The sequence below is a fragment of the Barbus barbus genome, assembly GCF_936440315.1.
Source record: "Barbus barbus genome assembly, chromosome: 39".
Lineage (NCBI taxonomy): Eukaryota > Metazoa > Chordata > Actinopteri > Cypriniformes > Cyprinidae > Barbus > Barbus barbus.
The window spans coordinates 19,711,158-19,735,929 of NC_136717.1; the positions used below are offsets into that span (position 1 = coordinate 19,711,158).

A 24,772-nucleotide genomic window follows, 5' to 3' on the forward strand; every position below is an offset into this window, starting at 1 on the left:
ACTGCTCTTAGTGCCACTGCTTATACTGATTCAGCAGAACAGAGTGATGAGGAGAGGTAGGAGAGATCCAGAGACTGTCATATTGTGTCTTATTCAGTGTGTGATCAGTCATGTGTTGTGAACTGACAGCAGGTTTGTCTGTCTACACTCACAGCTCTCTCTAAGAGGAGACACAGGACGACGACTGAGGCCGTTTATGAGGAGATTCAGCACAGACACAATCACTTCACTCAGAGGGGTGAGACATGAGCCATCAATCTCATTTAATACCATTAATAAGAGTCTGTCAGACAGTTGATGTTCATCTATTATTAGTCCTGTTAAACCTCCTGCTTCAAACCACAGAATTCCTGACAGAAAACCACAGAGCTGCAGGTGCATGTTTATATGTGTGTGTGTGTGTGTGTGTGTGTCTCAGTGAGTGTCTCTTCCTGTGTGTATTTTTAGATTGTCATAAGGAGGTGTTCATATTTTTTAAGGGTAGGTGCAGGTGTGTGTGTGTTTCTGGAAGGCAGTTAGGAATGGGTTCATGTGAGGATACGTGTGTGTTTGTTAATAGGCCCAACAACAAAAAAAGGGATTTCTGCCTATAATGCTTTTAAATGTGAATAATTAATATTTGTGCTGTGTTGTCTTCTTTATGATCCAGAGGAAATGAGTATTCAGTCTGTTTGTAATGATGAACATGTTTCTGATTGTTCTGCTCTCCTTTAACAGGGAGTCTCATCTCTGAAGAACTGCATTCTGGGTATGAAGATGATATTCTCTCAGGTTAGAGATGAAGGCCGTTTCTCAATACCAAGTTCGCAGAGTCTGGACTTCCGTCCTTTCGAGTTTGGACTTGCCAAGTTCGACTCAGAAGAACGAACTCTTGAGGACGGGAGGACGAACTGAATTCTGGGTTATGGCCCGTATCAAGTCCGCACAAGTCACCTCTCGATGCATCCTCGGTAAAAGGGGCGGATCAAGAACACATCCGGGGATTTGAACTGGACTTGGCTAGATGTGAACTTTGAATTGGAACAGTACTTGGGCAGCGACTGATGACGTTTCACAAGTCCACAAGAACACAAGTACAGACAAGTACGCATATTGAGAAACGGCCGAAGTGTATATTCATTTCACATTCCACTCAAATCCGTTTTAAATAATTCACCTAAATAAATAAATAAATTCTTACATATTTGACTGATACTCGATACTATTCAAATACTGCTGTTTACTTATATATTAGAAGTCTGTTTTCCTTTTTTAGCAAAAAAGTTCAAGACTGCATATTATGATGATGTCACCAACGGCAGTGGCCTAAAGGGTCCTTTTTAATTGATCACATGATTCATTACAAAATGATTAATACATTTTCAGTCTCATGATCTGCAACAAGAACATATTTTGGCTTTTGTATCCAAACATATTGTGTGTTGATGCAGAAGAGATGCTGAAGGAAATCACTCCGGGATACTATGATGATGTCATCACTGATGGACTGAAAGCAGATCGTGAGACAGGTGTCTCTCTCTTACTCTACAACAGCTTATAATACACTTAAATTAAAATATTACAGTATGTTGAAGATCGACATAACAGATGAGTTCTGAATGTAATGAATGTGTGAATTTGTAGAAGAAACACCTGAGAGCTATGATGATGTCATGACGAGCGGACTGAACTCTGACATCAGAAAAGGTGTTTTACTTTTTAGCAACTTTTAAAAATTTTTCCTATAAATTCAAGATTGTTACAGATAATACTTTAAATTGCTGTCTTAATGGTTTTTTGGTTTACATCTAATTTTGAATCATATTTTTATGTGTAGTGAACACACCAGAGAATTATGATGATGTTGTCATTAATAGACGGAGATCTCAAGGTGAAAAAGGTGAGATGCACAGAACTACTTTTATTTTTTTAAATCACCCTTCGCATGTTTACATGAGTATTGTAATGTGATGGAGAAAGCTGGCTGAGATTAGGATCTAATTGCAAGAGTTTCATAGAATTAAACAAGAGAACAAACAGGAAAATGGGAAACAAAAAATACAAGGAAGTGAAATACGGATAAAACAAGCACCAATATATTCAACAGCTGACAAAACACAAGAGAAACACAATAGCTATGTATATGGGAACTAACAAACAGATGAGTGTAGTCAAATGAGGGCTATGGCAACTAATGAGGTTAACTATGGAGACAAACAAGGCAGACAGCAGACAGGGGCAGAAAACACACAGGAAACATGTAACAAATATCAGGCCCAGTCCACATGAACATGGGTATTTTCAAAACCGCAGCTTTTTGGTTTGGTTATTCGTCCACACACAAACACAGTATCAGATTACTGAAACCGAACCTTTTTTAAACACTCCTGCCAGGGTGAAGATTTTCAGAAACTCCAGCTGCAGTGTTGTCGTGTAGCCGGTAAATCACTCCATGCTTTTTTCAGGCTTCTGGTTGGCCAACATGGCTTTTTACGGTTAGGGTTATATTGACACCTGTTGGTTTGACATGCTCTTGAGAGCGCTTCATAGCATGTTTTTGTGTTTTCATGTGGACAAGATTTTTTTTTAAACTGAGGAAAAGCTCTGTTTATAAAAATAACCGTATACGTGTGGACTAGGCCTCAGACGTGTTCTGTGTAATCAGTTCACTTAAGGGAAAAGGGATCCTTCAAATGAGATAAAGTGTTTATAAACTGAAATGACATGTTTTTATGTAATTCTTGATCAGAGAGAGTTCAGGAGGAGTATGATGATGTGATGAGTGAAAAGTTATTATGAATAAATAAAGAGTTCAGGAGGAGTATGATGATGTGATGAGTGAAAAGTTATTATAAATAAATAAAGATGTGAGAAACCTGTTGGGTAAGCTTTAAGCTCATTATATTAACATCTTTATTTTAATTTAATATTTTCCACTTGTTTAGACTTTTAAAACATTCATCCAAAAACAACATTTGACCTGATTGAATATTTATTGTATTTAATAACAGATTATGATGATGTGGAGGAGGAGGACAACAAATAAGGCATTTGGCTTAATGATCACACCCACTGCCTCAGATCAAAAAATCTTGTTTTTGACCTTGTTAATATCAATAAAAAGAAAACTTTTCAGACATTTTTTCTTATACTTATAAAGCACAACCACATAGTTAAAGACATCCTAAACATAATACCAAATGACCATCAGTGATTTAACAGCACTCAGCATTGCTGCAGCAAGTAGCCTACTGGAATTAAATGTTGAAGATAAATAAATAAATAAGTAGACTAACTTATAATATAGGCCTAACTTAATAATAATAGTAGTAATTATGATGTTATTATTATTATAATTATTTCTATTATCTTATGCGATAAGGTGTGTTTTTATTGCTGGTCTGGTTTTTATGTGCACCATTTATCAGGCTGTGTTGAGTTATGTGTAATTCAACAACATGTAACATGTTTAAAAGACATATTTCATCACTATCATCCATATGAATCACTTTATAATAACTTTTACAATATATTATGACTGAAAAATGCTTAACAACAGACAATCATCAGAACCCCAGTGCAGCTCATGTCATATTCATCAATATAAAACAAGCCAGAGCCCAGCACGGGTCCTGTTTGATAAACCCACACCCGCGGTAATTGACAGAACACCGACCTGTTATCAGACAGAACCCGAGCCGACCCGAACCGCACCTAAATATTAATATATACACATAAATATTATTCCACAAGTCAGTTGCAGGCCTCTCTGAAACGAGCGCAGTTGCCTGTTGTGTGAGGTCACTGCAGTTTCATCTATTCACAAGCGATGCAGTCATAAATCAAACCATGATAATGTCCTTCTACTTTTGCATAGTAATGTCCTGATACTTTTAATATGCTTTCGGTTGGAAACTGTCCTTACCTGCAGGAACGAGTCATTCAAAGCTGCACACAACATTTTAAGAGCTTCTTCATTGCTGACAAAAGATATGTAGTTGCGGGTTTCGTTTCGGTTGATTACAGGTAAGTATCCACATCATCGACTGTTCATTTTGTTGTCTCGATGTTAATATCTCTATACAGTTTTGCTGAGTGAGCTACAATTAATCAGTTCAATTATTCGTTGAACAATTCAGTAGGCCTTCTTACTTTTTTTAATGAACAATTATCTCGTAATTCTGAGATAATTAACTCGTTAATTCAGAAAAACAGAGCAAAAACTTTTTTTAATGAAAAATTATCTCGTAATTCTGAGATAATTAAGTAATTAATTCAGAAAAACAGAGCAAAAACTTTTTTTTTCTTTAAAAATTATCTCGTAATTCTGAGATAATTAACTCGTTAATTCAGAAAAACAGAGCAAAAACTTTTTTTTTATGAAAAATTATCTCAATTAACTAGTTAATTCAGAAAAACAGAGTAGATTTTTTTTTCCTCAAGTGAATGCAATACGCTTCCGTACCTTCTCAACAAGTTTACCATCTCAGTGCTTTACAGCCACCCAAAGGAACAGATCGGTATTGCAGTATTAAACACATGCAAGCAGCAGAACTGTGTATGGTCATAGATATACTTTATTCCCCCGGTTTCACAGACAAGGTTTAAACCTAGTCCCAGACTAAAATCTAAGTCTGAGCTGTTTAAACTGAAAGAAACTTACACTGATTGATCTTAAAATATATCGGTGCCTTTGTTTTGTCTCAAGATGCATACCAGTAATGTATTTTTCTAAGGCACATTTATAAAAATTACTTAAATGTTCTAATTAAACTATGGCCTAATCCTGCCTTAGTCTAAGCCCTGTCTGTGAAACCAGGCCTTTATCTTTTTTTAATGACCTACTAATATAGTATATGTTCTAATATATACTGTGTACCTGACACGCATTGCTAAAATATTCTTCTGAATAACAGTAGCCTAATTAAAATAAATCTTTAAAAAAGTATATTTGATTTAATAATTAACATGAACTTTTTTTTATTAAAAAAGACCTGCTTTTAAAGTAAAACCTGCTGCAGTGTGTCACTGATGTAAATCAAAGAACAAAAGAAAAAGAGAAATCACTGACTCACTCTTCGCTTATTAACTTCTGTTGCTTGAATTAAGATTAATTTATATTCAGTTCAGCCCAGGGGCGGTGTTTCCGTACGGTCAGGTGTGCTGTGGAAAATTATCCGAACTCTCTATTATAGTTCGTTATTATTATTTAAAATCACTGCTATTGGTCTTCATTATATGAAAATCATTAAAAAGAGCTTGTCACTAAACTTTGTAATGCAATTGGATCCTCAAACTGTCAGCGAAAACTTGTAACTTCACCAGAGCCGGCGCCATGGTCACCTCCGTCGGGGGGGCATTTAAATTCCTGGGGGGGGGGGGCACAAATCATGCAGTCACGATATATCTCCCGGGGGGGTGGAAAGGAGGATCGCACGGTCTGTGTCTCTGTGTCTCAACCGGGGGGATGTGCGCTGTTTTATCTTTCGCTTTCAAAATCGATCGCGTTCAGCAAGGAGGAGGGAGGATGGAAAGTGGTGGGGCACAGTAACTCGTTTGTGGGGGCACGGCCCGCGAGTTACTACATTTTAATATGCTGTGCATTTAGTGCTTCATCGTATATAACATGAGATTTTGGGCAAGTGTATTAAACGACAAAAAACTAAGCACCCATATAGCTACAGTAAAAGTTATAACCAGTATGTTGATGAAAGCGTAACGTTAGCCTGTAATGCGATGCATTTGCTGCCTCAGATGCGGCTGTTGACAGACAAAACACAGATCTCCGTCATTTACTGCTCAAAAAACTCTATTTGAGCTTTATTCTCATAGTGCAAGTGTCTAATAAAGCCACTTAGCCACACTAACGGCCCCCCTCCCCCCGAATATAGTTTATGTGAAGTTTTATTTTGTTTAAGTTCACTTCAAAACCTTTTAAATGTTAAAAATAATAGCTTTCAATTATACTGTAATGTTGTGTAATGTTGAATGACTATAATTAATGGATAAAATTGAGGGAAAATGCATTCTAGACATCAGTGTAGCAATATTGGTATGATACTAGTCTTTTTTAACAAAAGGCTACTCAGTAAAAACTGATTTAACTCATATTTAGCCTTATTAAACTCATATTTAAAATATATCATCTTTATATTGTTACATTCATTTGGAGATTCAGTGTGAAATTTTAACAATACATTTATTATATTAATATGCAATTAAATGCAGTTAATTTTAGAAATTTTTTTTTTTTTTTTTTTTTTTTTCGATTGACAGGAGTATATTATGACAATGTGCACAAAACAGGAACAAATGTCTCAAAACTCAGAAAATATATATATTTTTTTAATTATATCTATCAGTCTGATATGTTGTTGCCAATGTTTAGCCAATGTTTAACTGACTGTTGTAAACTTTGACTACATGTGGAAAAAGTTGACATTTTAAACTATTCTGGACAAGAACCACTATGCTGACACAGAACAGCCAGAGAACCACACCAGCCAATCCCAGCGCACTCCCTCTCCTGAGTTCTAATCACCTGCACCTGTCATTAATCCAATTATCTCATCACCAACCCAGTACAAAGGCACTCACCTCAGTCACCATCATTGTCCGGTCTCGTTTATGCGCAGTGGACTCCTTCTCTACGAAAGACAGCGTCTCAAGCTATATCCTTCCAGTGCTATTACCTGTACTTACCTCTTGTGTTCTCTCCAGTGTGTTCTCCATCGTCTCCTTGTCTCCGGTCTTCATTCTGGTGTGGTCTCTCTCTCAATCTCATTCATCCACAATCTCCTGGTCCTGTAAGACAAGTCTATCATCACCTACCTCATCAAGATATCCGAAGTTATATTGCTCTGCTTACTCACCTGATCCCCTGCTCATTCTGCTGTCTTGCTCAATAAAACCATTTAACCGTCCTCTCTTTGTCCTGGGTATATAACAGAAGAAGAGACTATCTGACGGACATGCAAACCAACTCCAGTTTTGTTTTCTATGTAGTGTTTAGTGGAGGGTTTATTTGAAGTTTTATTTAGGTTATGTCATTATTTTCTCATTCATCTTAATTTAATGTGCAAGATACCACTGATGCTATCAAAACCATACTTTTTCTCAAGCATAAAATACACAGAGATTCGATATTTCTTTGTTCAAATGTACAATTTTAGTATGTTGCTACACTATTTTGGAAGTGGTGTGGAATGTACAGTTACACACTGACTCTGCTGGTCACAAGGTGAACAACATGAGAATGGAAATTATGGTTTTCGTTGTCATTTTACAGTTTTGCTGTTGGGTTTATTATGTCATTCTGACAGGTGAACACTAATACAGTGTTTTGGACATTCACAGTTAGTTATCGGTGCTTTTATCTCATCTCTGCAGGTATTTGGCTTTGATGCTGTAAATAAACTGGAGAGTTTCCTGTCTCCTGTAAGTCAAATATATATGTGTGTGTGTGCATGCGTGCATGTCTTCCCTTAGTCGGGTGTCTTGATGTGTGGGGAGGAGGAGTTCATCAACACTGACAGTTTTGATATATATGGGAAATATCATAAATGTCTTCTCTGATTTGTCACTGCAGTTGTTTGATGATTTCCTCTGTTGTGTCTAATAAGGTAATAGCGAGTGTGATTGGAGGGTGTTGGGTCTCTTTCTCTCTCATTAAGCGGATGCCTGTACTTCTGTATCATCAGTTTGGAGAAGCTTGTACTGGGTGTTGAGTTAATCATGCTGAGGATGATGGGAAGATGCCTGACACTCATTTTACTGTCTGCAGTTGTAATACTCATCACAGCCGGTAAGTACACAAGTTTAATAAAAAATAGAGGTAAAGCAATGTTACTTTCTGGAATTATCTGAAGTGGTCGGAATATTTTTTTAAATCGCGTGCTTTAAAATGTTTGATTATAATGTAGTGTTTCAGATGGCAACATTATCTTTTATTATTTCACAATATGCCTATATTTCTCTCTTATTTTCTATTTTTAAAATATTAGACAGTGTGAATGTGAGGTTGGTTGGTGGTCACAGTCGCTGTGCTGGTCGAGTGGAGGTTCTTCACAGAGGTCAGTGGGGAACAGTGTGTGATGTTGCCTGGGATTTAGTTGATGTTGCAGTGGTGTGTAGAGAGCTGGACTGTGGAGAACCTGTAGATGTTCTGGGTAATGCACACTTTGGACCAGGATCAGGACCAATCTGGATGGATTTTGTCAGATGTGTTGGTTCAGAATCCACACTGAAGGACTGTGGATCAGGAGGATGGGGCCAAAGTTACTGTGATCATGCTAAAGATGCTGGAGTCATCTGCTCAGGTAACATTTGCGCATACACCCGAGTTTTGCTATTCATATAATATCTAAAGTATGAACAGTCAAAATACTCAATGCAATATTTTACAACATTTTAGACTGATGCGCACAATGTTCACAAAGATAGTAAATGTATGTGTGATAGGTACTGTACAGTGAACACAAATTAATAAAAAAAAATCTTTATTTTGCATTTCATAAATAATGTTTAAAACATCAAATATCCTATTCCTGTGTAAACACATTTTCCAGCATTAAACAACAATTACAGTTCTGCACATATTCATGATATATGCTGGTTGAGATGTAGCTTCTGTAGGGCCTTGAGAAATAATTACATTTTTACAAAGATAACTTCACATTTTTACACTCCTGATTAAATGTGCATATACCCTGTTTGGTTAGTTAATGTGTTTGCTGTCTTTATCAGTTTGTCTAAATAAACTATAGTAGCCTAAATGTCCACATGTGAAATGTTAAATATAACTACAGTATATACAGTAACACAGAAATCATACCATTTAAAATAATTTATTTAAAAAATGACTCATTTCTGGCAGCAACAATAATAACAACCATGTTATAAAGTAACAAATATAAAACTGGAATTAACAAAGATAGCTAAATTTCATAAAAGATTAAAAAATATCTATGCTTTAGAATATGGAATGTATTTAAACTGTTGTTAAGATTCTATAATCTGCACATGGTAAGAATATGGAACATATTTTCAAAAGCATGTGTCATGCAAATCGTAATGGTAAAAACACTTCATAACCAAAATAAGCAGTCCTTGTCAGCCGTGGACTCATCATGGTCCAGAATCCCATTGTCCTCTAGTCTCAAAATTTTGAATTGTAGATCTTAAAATAAATAATATTTCTGCATTATAAGCCCAGAAATGTAACAAAAAATGGCATTTAACTTTCTTAATTCACATTTTATCAATAGAAAAACCTTGACTGTCCCACATTAGTTTGTCCCACTTTTGAAATAATGTTTTCTAAAGTGGGACGACAAAGATTGCTTCAAATAGAAAATATTCTTAACATGTTATATTATTGCAACATTTGATATACAAATGCTTCACAAATATAATTTATTTTCCGTTTACTTTCTGTTCCACTGCATGTTTTTAAAACATCTCATCTTCGGCGCTTTGGCTCTTATATGCCTAAATACATGATACATGTTTGTTTGTTTGTTTGTTTTTTAAAGACAGTCATGTTATATTGTGTTCTCTTGTGGCCTCAGGCCTTTTCTCTCTGAAATTCTTTTAAATTTGTATATAATTAGAATATTAGTAATAATTAGTAATTAAAGTAAAAAAGTGGAATTTAGTTTTTTAACCACTTTGACAGCCCTATTTTGCGGTATGTATCGAATCATCACCTGGCCAGTCAGTGGGATTTAAAGCATTTGCTTGAGCTGATAAGATGTGCAGGGCCGTAACTCCGGTTTAAGGGGCCCCAGTGCTGGTCGTATCCATGGGCCCCTGTTTGAAATGGAGAAAATAGCACAAATAAATAGAACAAATATAAAAATTAAACAATGTTTAAGTTTGTAGGTGTTTGGGTATAGAAACCGAATAATCAAATGTAAAATATCATTACATAGTCTTCACTATACTAAATATAAATTAATTCTTGTTAAAACTACAAAGTAATTTGGTAATGGGCAGTGAGTGTAGACAGCTGAATCCTAAAGTTTTTGATAAACTTCATATTCTGTGTGGTCAGTTCACAGCAGTGAGAGAAATTAATCTTTTCCAACAAGTTTAAAGAGATTTTTTTTACCCTTGTGGGCATTTTTACCTTTATAAAGCTTTTTTTTTTCTAGAAGTGTGCGTTAACATTTCCGTCAAATTATTATATTTAGTCAATAAAGTCAATTATAATAATAAGACATTTTATTTGCAAACAAATAAAATCATTATCAACTAAATTCATCTTTGCAGTGCAGAGGAAACACAGAAGCTGCATCCGAAGTGGCATTTAGATGCATTTACACACTGTTTAGAGACGAACATGAATGCATTTAACCTGCAATTAAAAATGCATAAATAATATTGTGATTTTTTGCATCCTAAAAATGCTGAATCCCGATATTTAAAATTATAAAAAAAAAAAAAAAAAAAAAAATACTTTAAATGTAAAACTAAACCGCTGTAGGTTAAGTCACTGTTACTAAGTGAGTCATTGCGATTGAACCGAATAATTTAAACAGTTGATTCATTCAGGAACGAAACACCGTCGTGTTGTTCAGAGACGCAAAACAGTGCTGTGGAATGATTTTTGTTGGCTAAACAGAGCAAAAATAGCCGATATGTTGTCTAAAACGTAAGTCTCTTAATATTAACTGCTCATTTATTGAATTGTTGTATAAAATCAATATCATATTTGTGATTTTTGCAGAAAAAACGGCACTCTTCTTGCAATATTGACTATCTGAAATTATATAAATATATACATTTTCTGCCCCCAAATCTTGAAGTTTGGAAGAATTCTAAATTAATTTTGTTAGACTGAATCGTGCAGTGAAAGAACAAACTCTTAAATGATCACAGTCAGTCTAGCAGCTGTTTAAGCACTCATAATCGTCACCACCATTTACCCCACTAGCGATGACCCTGAATATGTGTATACAAATAAAGTTTACTTCTGACTTCATTTGCCATCAGTAGTTTTATAGGTGAGTCAAGAAGAGAAATATCTGTTTCCCATTATGGGTCATAGAAACAAGTGCACAACCATCTGTAGCTACAATTTGTTCTTTATAGCAACATTGTTGGAGTAATTAGCTGGTGAAGTGGATTTACTTAATTTAGTGTTAACAAAAGTTATTATGTGTACTTTAATAATTAAAGTGCAAACATCAGTAGACCAGGAAGATTTTTTAAATGAGTGGTTGATTCATAAATTCATACAACCTGATATTCACTCTGTGTAAACTTGAACTGGAAGACAACGAGTGCAGTGCTGAAAAGGGTCGGGGTTACACAAGGTCTACACGGGTTGTGGCTAAAAGGGATACAGCTACGACTGGAAACAAACAATAAATAAAATTTTCTGCCTCTTAGATTGTGTTTTATTAACGTGTACAATGTGTAACTATTATACAGTGTGACAAAACTGACACTATTTGTGGGCGCATAAGATATTTCCTCTACCTTTTCCCTTTGCTTGTTCAAATGTATAAAATTAGTAATGCCATTTCCAAATCCCAATGATATTTACTGATTTCAAGGTTTGAAGGGTCTGTTAACCCTCTGGTTGTGTTCGGACTCCTGTCACACTTGTGGTGTTCCACAAAAATGACCAGACTCCAAACAATTGCTTATAAATCTCATTTTGCTATATTATCACCAAATACTGGATTTTTTGTTTTTGTCAACTTGTTTTCTTTCATTTAGGACTGGTTTCGTGTTTCTATTTGCATCTGATTAATCATAGACCTAATTTTTTGAGTAAAAAAAAAAGAAAGAAAATATGCACTGTTTCTCACACTAGTGTGCTTTAATGTTTAATCAGGAAGTTTGCTTTTAAATGCCTTTACAAAATTGCACAAAGTCACACTTGTCAAAAATGGCCAGTCATTGAAAGTGAATGGGGGAGAATGAAAGTAAGAGAAACAACTAGTGTTCAGGAGCATGTTGTGCGTGGACTCACTAACTTTAACGTTAGCTAGTTTTAGCCAGAGATACCTTGCTAAAGCACAAGATAACATTAACGTTCTGCTTGAGCAGATGAAAACTGTAACTAAATGAGTGTGTGACAACCAGAAAATGTCTTCATTTGTATTGGGGTTGAATGCTTAGGGACATTTTGCTCTGTTTTGTTTGGATTCAGGAAATGTAATCAAATAAATTATATTGGCCATCCTCGCAGGATATCTGGAATCAGTGTTACAAGTACCCCGGGCACATAGTTTTTCCATTTTTGAAGCATAAACTCCATAAAACCAATGCGAGCTTCGGATCTTCCAGTGTTTCTCTATGGTGCTGAAACCTAAAGATGTCCGAGTTCCGCTCCCCGTGCAACTGATACTCGACTGCCATTGGCTAGTCTGCTTTCGAGGGGAGGGGCTTACCAATAGGTCAGTTACAACTTGTTAACTGGGAGTTTTCTGAGAGCTACGACTTATACCACCTGACCACAACAGATTCATTAGGTGCTATGTTTAGGCATTGATAGTGTGATGGTTACAAGTCTGAGGGTGTGAACAGCTTCAATTAGAATGTCACGTGTTGTCATCTCGAAATCACAGTAGGCTTGTTTGAGATGAACTATACTAGCCTGCCACCGGCTAGAGAGAGTAGCCGCTTGCAGTCGGGGCGGAATTAAAAAACGGACACTTTCTGCTCCATGCTCTTAATCACAAATACAGTGTATTAAATACAATATACGTGAAATACACAGAAACGTTTGAGCAAGAAACACTTTTTATATACTGCTTAATACAGCGCAGTCTGTTCAAGAATAAAGTTCAGCATAAACATATAGGCTACTAAATACCAATAAAGTGTGGGTATATATGCTTTTATCAGGGTTTTTGATAAAACAAATAACTCAAGATAACAGTGTGATTACACTAAATAAGATTTACTGTTATAAAACATTTGTGAGCATTATTGGAAATTAATTGTTAGAATTAACACACCTCGTGCTTGTCATGACAGAATCTAACCAATGAGAATAAAGTGTGCCGTCATCAAGGCTTTCGCAGCCGATTTTGAGCAACTGCAGCGCCTGACCTCAGCGGCTGGTCTCGTTTTGCTCTCGCGGTACTTTGATGTCACATGTGATTGTAAGGTGGCTGCAGCGCCGGTGTTGTGCCGAAATCTGCACCCCTGCCAGATTATGCATCCCCTCGTTGAAATCGCTACCTGATTGCCTAATCCCAACCCCACCCCTAATCCTAACCCCTCCCCCACACCTATTCCTAAATTTACCAATACTAGGGGATGCATAATCTGGCAGGGTGCAGAATTCGGCACGACATCGGTCATAGTCGGACAAATGTCCTAACCAGAATGCATTGCTTTTGTCAGGCGGCAGCCGATCCTTGCGGCGCCGCATGAAGTCGAACGCACCTAGTAATAAGGACATGGCGTGAATGCAGCAATAGTTCTGGCAGGTCACACGAGTCAAGCTTGCATCAGATGACTCTCAGCTGATCCACGTCTACCTATAGGAATATGACACCTATCACAGCACTCCTATATAAGGTCTATTCAGTATTATTCAGCATCTTTATCAATTTTGCTCAGGAGCAAATTACCCTCCTCCATCCTCAACTCCTCCTCTTGTCACAGGATTTGGCTTTCTAATATTCCTTGTTTCCCGAATCAGACTTCTTTTATCTTGAATAATGTTTATATTATGTCAGGGGTGCCCAACCCTGTTCCTGGCGATCGAAAGTTTAGCTCCAACTCTAATCAAACACACCTGCCTTTAATTTTCACGCGATCCTGAAGACCTTAATTAGTTGCTTCAGGTGTGTTTGATTAGAGTTGGAGCTAAACTTTGCAGGGCAGTCAATCACCAGGAACAGGGTTGGGCACCCCTGCACTATGTCATTAAGAGCACTAATGATATCTGCTACATTTGGTTCTGTTCTATTAACCCTTAGCGGGTTATTGCTGCTCTCCCTGCTCATTCATATTTTTACCCAGAACAGAACCATGCCGCCAACCCAAACTTTATGCTAAGCGTCAGTCATATTATCGATAGTGGTCCTGACAGAACTATAATTATTTATGTTCTTTCAGGTGTCAGACTGGTTGGAGGTTCTCGCTGCTCTGGGAGGTTAGAGATACTTCAGGATCAGTCGTGGATGTCAGTGTGTGATGCTGCCTTTGACCAGCAGGATGCAGAGGTTGTGTGTAGAGAGCTGGACTGTGGGGCTCCTGTACAGGTGCTGGGAGCAGCTGCTTTTGGCAAAGGAGATGCTCAGATGTGGACACAAGAGATTCAGTGCAGAGGAAATGAATCTCAGATTCATATGTGTAAAACATCTTTCAAATTCACACCCAAATACAACTGCTCTTACAAAAATAATGTTGGACTGCTTTGTAAAGGTTTGTGTTGACTGTTTCAACAGGAAAGATTCATTTAATTTTGATAGATCTCTTCTAATTTTTTTTTCCCCTTACTGTATACAGAAATAATAAATGTGCGGTTGGTTAATGGAAACAGTCCCTGCAGTGGGACAGTGGAGGTCCATCATAGAGGTCAGTGGGGAACAGTGTGTGATATTGGTTGGGATTTGGCTGATGCTGCAGTGGTGTGTAGAGAGCTGGACTGTGGAGAACCTGTAGATGCTCTGGGTGATGCTCAAGTTGGACTCGGATCAGGACTAGTCTGGCTGAATAATGCAATGTGTACTGGATCTGAATCCACACTGAAAAAATGTGGATCTGCCACATGGGATTTTCAAGGTGCGTGTAAGAGCAAGAGTGCAGGAGTCATCTGCTCAGGTAACCTCAAAACTTAATTTTGTAAAAAAAAGTATTGTATGTTTTGTTCTGAAAGGTTAAGTCATACTCATTGTGTTTTTCAGGTGTCAGACTGGTTGGAGGTTCTCGCTGCTCTGGGAGGTTAGAGATACTTCATGATCAGATGTGGATGTCAGTGTGTGACGCTGCCTTTGACCAGCAGGATGCAGAGGTTGTGTGTAGAGAGCTGGACTGTGGGGCTCCTGTACAGGTGCTGGGAGCAGCTGCTTTTGACAAAGGAGATGCTCAGATGTGGACACAAGAGATTCAGTGCAGAGGAAATGAGTCTCAGATTCACCTCTGTCCAACATCACTGCCACACAAATACAACTGCTCACATTACATTGATGTTGGACTGGTTTGTGCAGGTTTGAGCAGATGTTTTATACTTCACTGAAATCTTGTGTCAAATCTCCTGACTCTGTGTATGAAAGATTTCTTCTCTCTTTTTATGAGATTATACTTATTGTCTTGTTCGCTCTGTTCATGAGTACTGCTTCTCTTGTTTTCTGTAACAGACCGTGTGAATGTGAGGTTGGTTGGTGGTCACAGTCGCTGTGCTGGTACAGTGGAGGTTCATCATAGAGGTCAGTGGGGAACAGTGTGTGACGGTGCTTGGGATATGGCTGATGCTGCAGTGGTGTGTAGAGAACTGGACTGTGGAGAACCGGTAGATGCTCTGGGTGATGCTTATTTTGGACCAGGATCAGGACCAATCTGGACAAATCGTATGACATGTACTGGATCAGAGACTACACTGAAGAACTGTGGATCAGTTCAGTTGTTTGATTATGACTGTAATCATGATAGAGATGCAGGAGTCATCTGCTCAGGTGAGCTGTTCTAAAATTTCACCAATTACATCACTGTTGATCCACATATCTTATATTTTAGTTCCAAAGTTTTATTTTTTAACAACAGGTGTTAGCAACACCAAGGTCATGGGTTCAATTCTCAGGTAGTGCATGAACTGATAAAATTGTTAATCTTGAATGCATCTGTACAGTAAGTGGCTTTGGCTATATGTATAAATGTAAAATGTAAATGTAAATCCAAATAATGCAATGATCAGTTATTTCTCAGAAGCTTTTATTGTACCAGCCCAGTACATTATGAATACTTTATTTCCTGACATAAATACTTGTGCCTTGTAAAAAAAGGACGTTGAAGATGTTTATTGCAGCACAGCAGTGACAAAATACCTGTAGTACCTTGGGTTCAACAGAGTCGGAATGAACCCCGAACATCCTAAACTCAAAGCTTTTATACAGTTACAGTTTACTACCCTTAATGTAAAAGAAGTTAGTCCTGTTGTAACAGCTGTGGTCTGTATGTTAATGAAGTTTCAAGACCCCATTGTCTGAGATGGTTCTCAGTGTCCCACACCCATTCCCATTCTCCAACTGGTCAGCATTTGCTCAGGATGTGAGGATGTCATCCCAAATGGTGCAGAAACACCATAACTGGTGATGTAATGTTTAGTATGTGTCAGTAGTCCATGTACATTCAAAAAACAAAATATGTTTCAAAGTTCAATAACAATTTGAATGCACATAAAATAATGATCTGTCACCATTATTGAATGTTATAATAATGTTTGTAAATATTATTATAAAGTTTTGCCTTTCTTATTTTAAATAAATGTGGTTAAATGCGGTAGAAGTCTATGATAACAATGATAACATCTAACTTTACTTAAAGGGATAGTTCACCCAAAAATGAAAATTCTGTCATTAATTACTCACCCTCATGTCGTTCCAAACCCGTAACTCTTGATAATGGCGGAAGATGTGATTTTGAGGAGAAGAATTGTTGAATAAAGTCTTTGCGCACAAAAAGTATTCTCGCTGCTTTCTAAAATTACAGATGAATCACTGATGTCACATGGACTGTTTTACTGATGCCCTTACTACGTTTCTGGGAACATTTCAGTTGCATTGCTGTCTATGCAGGGTCGGAGAACTATCAGATTTCATCCAAAATATCTTAATTTGTGTTCCGATGATGAATGAAGTACTTACGGGTTTGGAATGACATGAGGGTAATTAATTAATGACGGTTTTAAGTTTATTTTCTCTCACTACTGCAGGTGTCAGGCTGATTGGAGGTTCTCACTGCTCTGGGAGGTTAGAGATACTTCATGATCAGACGTGGATGTCAGTGTGTGCTGTTGACTTTGACCAGCAGGATGCAGAGGTTGTGTGTAGAGAGCTGGACTGTGGAGCTCCTGTACAGGTGCTGGGAGCAGCTGCTTTTGACAAAGGAGATGCTCAGATGTGGACACAAGAGATTCAGTGCAGAGGAAACGAATCTCAGATTCACCTCTGTCCAACATCACCACACAAACACAACTGCTCCCATGATGATCACCAGGCACTTTTGTGTGCTGGTAAGTGAAAGTGACGTGTGGCCAAGTATGGTGACCAATACTCGGAATTTAACCCATCCAAGTGCACACACACACACAATAATATGAGAGCAATTACTAGCATAACTAGGATCACATGCACCTCAGCGCATTAAAACTTGGTAGTGCCCTCAACACACCCACAGCTTACAAGAATGAACTAAAATTCATGAAAATATAACACTGTAATTGTTTGTTCTGAATGTCTTTGTCTCTCCTTAAATGTTATTATCCCTACATTTTGGATACATTAATAAATATTTGACCCGAATTCTGGCAGGTTTTGCATGGGCAAGCACTACTAAGCATATACTGTATTTTATTATTTCAGATCTTTTGCTTCAAGCTCCAAAAATTGACCATAAATGTAGTCCATATTATTCATGCTCTGTGTTTCAAGTCTTCTAAGAAGATAAAATAGCTTTGTTTTTGTTCACAGTACCTACAGGGCCCCAGTGCAGCTACCTAAAGTTATCAGTAGTTATGCCACTTTTAAATATGATGACATCTTTTTAGATTGATTTTTTTTTTTTTTTTTTCTCTCTGTCTTTCTGTCTATTTCCCTCTCTCATAGATGTAATGAATGTGAGACTGGTAAATGGTAACAGTCCTTGTGCTGGTACAGTGGAGGTTCTTCACAGAGGTCAGTGGGGAACAGTGTGTGATTCTAGCTGGGATATGCTTGAAGCTGCAGTGGTGTGTAGAGAGCTGGACTGTGGTGAACCTGTAGATGCTTTGGGTCGTGCTCATTTTGGTCAAGGATCAGGACCAATCTGGATGAGTGTTTTAATATGTACGGGAACAGAGTCTACACTGAAGAACTGTGGATCAGGAGGGTGGAATAAACACTATTGCACTCATGCTCGTGATGCTGGAGTCATCTGCTCAGGTGAATAAAATTAAACCTCAGTGTACCCCACACTTTCTGATCATTTTGTCTTGATTATGTAAGAAAGTAAAGACATATTTTTTTTTTGGATGTGGTTAACTGCATGTTCAGTTTAAAAAATTATATCTTATTCTTATAATGAGTTTATGTGAAGAAGTTCACTTAAATTAGAAGTTATTTTTAAAGTCTAAAAAATGTTATATTAATAGCTCTCAATTATACTGTAATGTTGAATGGCTTCAGTCAGTGGATGAATATTAGGAAAAAAGAACAATTTCCTTGAGACATAAGTAGTATTGGTATCAGTGATAGGCCTACTCGCTGTAAGTCATAAAAAAAGATGCCATTAAACAAATATTAAAAACATACTATTGAAAGTGAACTGCGAAAACATGCTCATTCTGAACTTTCTGACAGTATAGGCATGTTCATACATCAACAACACATTCACCCCAGTCATAATGAGCTAATAAGGATCAAGAGGGACAGTAACACCAGAAGAATTAATAAGAACACCCCAGTATTTGAGTCTGTCACTTTTTAACATTAAGGAAAAGTGTCCAAAGCTTAGTTTTATTTATTTATTTATTTATTTATGAAAAGAAGCAGCCTAGGCAGAGATTTGAAGGAGATGATTAGAATTTTTGGGCAATTCACTTTAAAAGCCGCCGTCATAATGTACTACAGTAAACATTTAAAAATGTGTAAATGTAAAACACACTTCACTGAGTGTTAAAAATGTAATTGAATGTAAAGCTGGCCACATCTAGAACCCGTTTAACAAAACCAGCTCACCTAATGTTCACTGTTATGCACTATAAACAGGTCATAAGCGCTCCAGACTCACTGATGGGTTTCATCTTTGCTCTGGGAGGTTAGAGATACTTCATGATCAGACGTGGATGTCAGTGTGTGACGCTGCCTTTGACCAGCAGGATGCAGAGGTTGTGTGTAGAGAGCTGGACTGTGGGGCTCCTGTACAGGTGCTGGGAGCAGCTGCTTTTGGCAAAGGAGACACTCAGATGTGGACACAAGAGATTCAGTGCAGAGGAAATGAATCTCATATTTCATTCTGTTCAATATCATCATCACACAAACACAACTGCACCAGTGACAACATTGTGGGACTGATCTGCTCTGGTTAAGTATAAATATTCAGCATCTCTTCATTTGTTTTTGATGGGTCATGTCTAAAATGTGATTAATCTAATGAGAGCCTAACGGAATAAGGTTTTATGCATTGTTTCTGAACTCCCTCTACTTCACTCAGGTTACACTGATCTCAGGCTGGTAAATGGTTCAGACTCTTGTTCTGGAAGAGTGGAGCTTCAGTTCCTCAATGAGTGGGGCACAGTGTGCGATGCATGCTGGGATATGAGAGATGCCAGTGTCCTCTGTAGACAGCTGAATTGTGGGATTGCTGTGTCTGTTGTGGGATCAGACTGGTTTGGAGAGGGAAGTGGTGAAATCTGGGCTGATGTGTTTGATTGTGATGGGAATGAAACAAAACTCTCAGAATGTTCCATCTCTTCATGGAGTCGAGCTGAATGTTCTCATAGACGAGATGTTGGAGTCATCTGCTCTGGTGAGTCAATATAGTGTAAGATTGACTGATATTATGCTGCTCAAAGACTCAGTAGTAGAAATACAATATTTTGTCTCTTATATTTTACTTATTTCAGTCTGAAAGAATGTTTTTGTCAATTATTTTAGTATTGATTTTTTTTTATATATATAAAATGTTTTATTCTCAAACTTGCAGTATTTTACAAAAACTTCGGATCTTCTCCTCAGATTCCTCTCTGGCTCTTCATGATGGTCGGGTGCGGTTGTCTGGAGAGAGACAGTGTGAGGGGGAGCTGGAAGTTTTCATCCATCAGGTCTGGAGGAGAGTTCTGCTGGACTCCTGGAGTCTCACTGAATCCTCTGTGGTCTGCAGACAGCTGGGCTGTGGCTCTGTGCTCAACTTCTATGGCACCTCTTCATCCAGTCCTGAACTCAGTCATGAGTGTGTGACGGGCTTCCAGTGCTCTGGGAGTGAAGCTCATCTGGGAAACTGCAGCTCTCCACAAACTCTCAACTGCAGCTCCACACAACAGCAGTCAATCACCTGCCTTGGTGAGAACAACAACATCTGGACATATTCTTCAGTTGTTAGTGATCAATAATGTATTTTTCTTTCTCTGAATATCAGGTCACGAGTCCATCAGGCTGGTGGGTTCTGGGGGAGACTGTGCAGGGAGGCTGGAGGTTTTTCACAGCGGCTCATGGGGGACAGTGTGTGATGACTCCTGGGATATTAAAGATGCCCATGTGGTGTGCAGACAGCTGCAGTGTGGAGTGGCCCTCAGTAACCAGCAGGTACCAGCCTGGTTTGGTCCTGGTTCTGGACCCATATGGCTGGATGAGATGGAGTGTGAGGGGAATGAGACGTCCCTGTGGAGCTGCTCTTCTTCAGGCTGGGGAAAACATGACTGTAATCACAAGGAGGATGTAGGAGTCGTGTGCTCAGGTAAACAGGCTGCTAAATTGTTTACAATGAAATTAAGTTTAATTAAGGTTTTACACATTTCAACATTCAAGTGTCCATGTTCACATTTTTCAAATTTGTGATTTTTAAAATTCACATTTCATGTAGAGTTTAAAGAGATCAGGTTAACTGAGGGCTGTGAAGGGAATGTGGAGGTTTTCTACAATGGATCCTGGGGTAATGTGTGTTACAACAAGATGGACAGAGACACAGCGAGTCTGATCTGTCAAGAGCTGAACTGTGGAAGATCTGGTGTTTTGTCTGATTCTACACCAAGAGGGAAATCAGCTCCTAACTGGCTGGATAAAGTTACATGTCGACCACATGATTCCACTTTATGGCAATGTCCATCTTTACCCTGGGGACAGAATGACTGTGGTGAAGATGAAGTGGCCAAAATCATCTGCTCAGGTTAAACAGATTTTTCCAACAGTAAACAATATAAGAGTTATCTTTTAGTATTAATGCTTTGAGAAGATGTATGGAATACATTTTATAATATTTAATTGTTGTTACAGAACACGAGATCCATGAGTCTCCTCGAAGCTCTCTGACATGCTCCACATCTCCCCATCAGAGACGGTGTTCAGGTAAGTTCATTTAACGGAAAATTATGAATGTTGAATGCAACCCCTGTTGAAAAAAACAGCATATGCTGGCTAGGTATGTTTTGAAGCATGGCAACTGGTTTAAGCTGGTCCTTAGTTTGTCATGAGCTGGTTATGAGCTGGTCCTGAGCAGGAGCTAGTTGCTTAAGACCAGCTTAGACCAGCACATAACTAGCTCAGAACCAGCTGCCATGCTTCATAACATATCTACCCAGCATATTCTGTTTTTTTTGACAGGGACGTAAGATAATGTTCTAAAATGAGAAACCAGGATTTCATCTTGGGATATACAAATGATCTCACACTCCTGTACAAATGTTGCTGTTCTGACAGTACTCTGCTGGCAATTAATGTATCTACTTTTTTGTGATGTGTGTGTTTTTAGATCACGTTACTCTCAGACTGAGTGGAGGGGAGGGTTGGTGCTCTGGGAGGCTGGAGGTGTATCATAACGCTGTGTGGGGCTCAGTCTGTGGTGATCAGTGGGACATCAGCGATGCTCAGGTGGTCTGCAGGCAGCTGGGTTGTGGAGCAGCACTGAGTGCTGATAGGAATTCAGTCTTTGGTGCTGGTGAAGGTGTTGTGTGGCTGAACAGAGTCGAGTGCAGAGGGAATGAGATTCATCTGTGGGACTGTCCTCTCTCCCTGAAAAACCACACTGACTGCTCCCACAAAGAGCACGCTGGGCTCACCTGCGCAGGTCACAGCAAAACTAATATTTATTTTTAGACCATATTAAAATGTGTAATATTGGTAAATTCAGAGCATTCATAGCTTTGAATGTGTTTGTGTCTGTTTCGACAGATGTTCCAGATTTGTCAGTGTCCACTACTCCTGCCACAACAACATCAGCTTCTCCTCCAGTTTCTCCTCCAGTGCACTCAACATCAGTCTCTCCTCCACAAACTCCTCCAGCAGCATCTCTCTCCGTCCCCCCAGTGCTTGTGATTGTACTGGGAGTTGTGCTCTTACTGCTCTTAGTGCCACTGCTTATACTGATTCAGCAGAACAGAGGGATGAGGAGAGGTAGGAGAGATCCAGAGACTGTCATATTGTGTCTTATTCAGTGTGTGATCAGTCATGTGTTGTGAACTGACAGCAGGTTTGTCTGTCTACACTCTCAGCTCTCTCTAAGAGGAGACACAGGACGACGACTGAGGCCGTTTATGAGGAGATTCAGCACAAGCCCACTAGACACAGTCTCCTCACTCAGAAGGGTGAGTAAGTGTCATAGTGTCTGATTTGTGGAGATCAGCTGGATAATCCCTTTCAGAGGGATGAGTGGAATAAATTACATTGATTTGTGGGACCTTTTGTGTTATTTGAAATTATATAGCGTTAAGTGTTTAATGATCCAAAGGAAGTGGGGGTTTTGGCAAATTTGTGATTGTGAATGTATGATGGTTCTGCTCCATAACAGGAAGTGTACTTTCTGAAGAACAGCATTCTGGGTATGAAGATGCTGATGAGCTTCTTTCAGGTTAGAGGACTTAAGTATAGTAATGTTACCTGCTACATACATTAGCCTATGTTTAGCCTGCTACATGTTGTGTAAAGCATATGTAATTTATTAAAATGCACTTAAAAAGTTATCTTATAAAATTATATTCAGCACATTATTTAGATATGGTTTTCTTTCTTTCATACATACATTTTTATTAAAGCAAAATCTGCAAAAGGAGTCACACCTGAATACCAGAATGATTTCTCCACCACTAAAGGCCCGACAGGTCAGTAACTTCAGCTGATGGGTTTCACTTCTTTAACCCTTTGATGAAGGTGAACAGTAAATCTGTTTCTGTTTATAGACCTTAGTCAAGGTAGATACCATATTTTCTGCAGATGAAAATGAGGTTGTGAGGGACAGACTTAAAGTCTTAACAGTGACATACACTACTGTACAAAGGTCCTTGATCGCATCATTTTCAAAGTTTTTATTTACTGAAGTTTTTCATAAAGATATTTTGTCAGTTGAACAGTTGACATGTTAAACAACAATACAAGCCATTGAACATTTTGTACTTCACTTTGAACTCCTATTCCTCACAGCCTCGTTTTCATTCCTGTAAAAAATGACTATGGTGCTGCCCTGACTAAAGTCTGTTCTGTCTTTGTTTTTAACTCATTTAGAAGAGCAACCAATCACACCAGAGAACTATGATGATGTAATCACTGCTGGACTAAGACCTCATGCTTCAGGTTTAGTTCTTATCATTGTCTCTACATGTTTTAACACTATAAATATGTCTATTTTAATATATGCATTTATTTTTGTATTTTTTTTTTTGTAGATGTACTGGAAAACTATGATGATGTCGTCATTATAAGACAGTTCTCCAATGATAAAGCAGGTGTGGGATTCAATTTACAACCTTCTAGATTGGAGCAAGTTTTTTTATTTTTCTTCAAATTATGGTGTGATATAAAGTATGAAGTCCAGTGGTGTTCAAACCTGCTCTTGGAGGGTCCGTGTCCTGCAGAGTTCAGCTCCATCTTGTCCCAAACTCCCCCCTCTTGAAGTTTCTAGTAACCCTAAAGACCTTGATTATCTGGTTCAGGTGTGTTTAATTGGGGCTTTAACTGTGGCCCTCCAAAAACAGTATTGGATACCCCTGATATAGTCTATTTGTTCATGTATTAATAATAGCCACATTTATATCAGAGGGTGTTCAGGAGGAGTATGATGATGTGAAGAATGTCGGAGAATATGAGTGACATGTTTAGTACGTTATTAACACCTTCGTTTAGTCTTTATAATTACTTTATCTGATCAATTTCTGTGGTTATGAAAGCTCATTTAAATTTACTGCTAGTATATTTTAGTCTTGTAGTGTTTTTTTAAATGCATTTTAATGTATTGATAAATGACTTTGCTCTTGTTTTCCAAAAGCAGACTATGATGATGTGGAGGAGGATCCAGGAAAACAGGCAGGAGCTGTATAACTCAAACCACACACACTGCTTCAAATCCTTTCAAAGCTTTTAAAGTTTTAGCAATCTTACTGTATAAGTTTCAATCTACAATCTAACAGTGTTTTGTTACATTCTGTATTAAAATATACAATTGCACTTTTTGACAGAGAAAAATGCTTTGCGTTCATGACCTTTTCATAAAGTGCTTGACTTTTTCCAGATGCTTTTACAAATCTTTTCTATTGTGTAGCCTTAGAAATCTGAGAGAACAAAAACCTGTCATTTTCTGACATTCAGTTACTTTGTATAAACATAATTGTGTTGAGTTCAGATTGTTCACCATTCAGCTTCAACCCATCATTAATGGATTACAGTATCTTCAACTTAATAATATCATAATATTAAATATCAAAATACCATTCACTGATGGTTCACTGTTAATATTTTTCTAAAGGACATTAGAAAGTTACAGTGGTCGAGAGAGCTCAACGCACTGCAACTTCAGAAAACACATGCAAATAGAAATAGCTCCAGAAAATTAAGAAAACATCTTCATCATCTGACAGAAAGCACATGTGCTGCAAAGACTCCCAACACAAACAAAAAAAGAAACACGCAAGTAGCACAGATCACAA

General features: G+C 38.0%; 1 protein-coding gene across 1 annotated transcript; it reads left to right on the top strand.

Moving 5' to 3' along the window:
- Positions 1–46: 46 nt before the first annotated feature.
- Positions 47–23,939, top strand: LOC306859023 (scavenger receptor cysteine-rich type 1 protein M130-like; the record flags this gene model as incomplete). The annotated part of the gene is made up of 24 exons (XM_079399833.1): positions 47–56; positions 155–238; positions 718–771; positions 1,431–1,499; positions 1,624–1,686; positions 1,817–1,879; positions 7,983–8,297; positions 14,458–14,772; positions 14,856–15,152; positions 15,309–15,623; positions 18,912–19,226; positions 19,357–19,671; positions 19,881–20,204; positions 20,281–20,598; positions 20,725–21,027; positions 21,135–21,206; positions 21,610–21,924; positions 22,038–22,250; positions 22,349–22,441; positions 22,645–22,704; positions 22,889–22,954; positions 23,355–23,423; positions 23,516–23,575; positions 23,872–23,939. 24 exons carry the CDS (start codon positions 47–49, stop codon positions 23,937–23,939), a joined length of 4,176 nt encoding a protein of 1,391 aa, XP_079255959.1.
- Between the last annotated feature and the right edge of the window lie 833 nt (positions 23,940–24,772).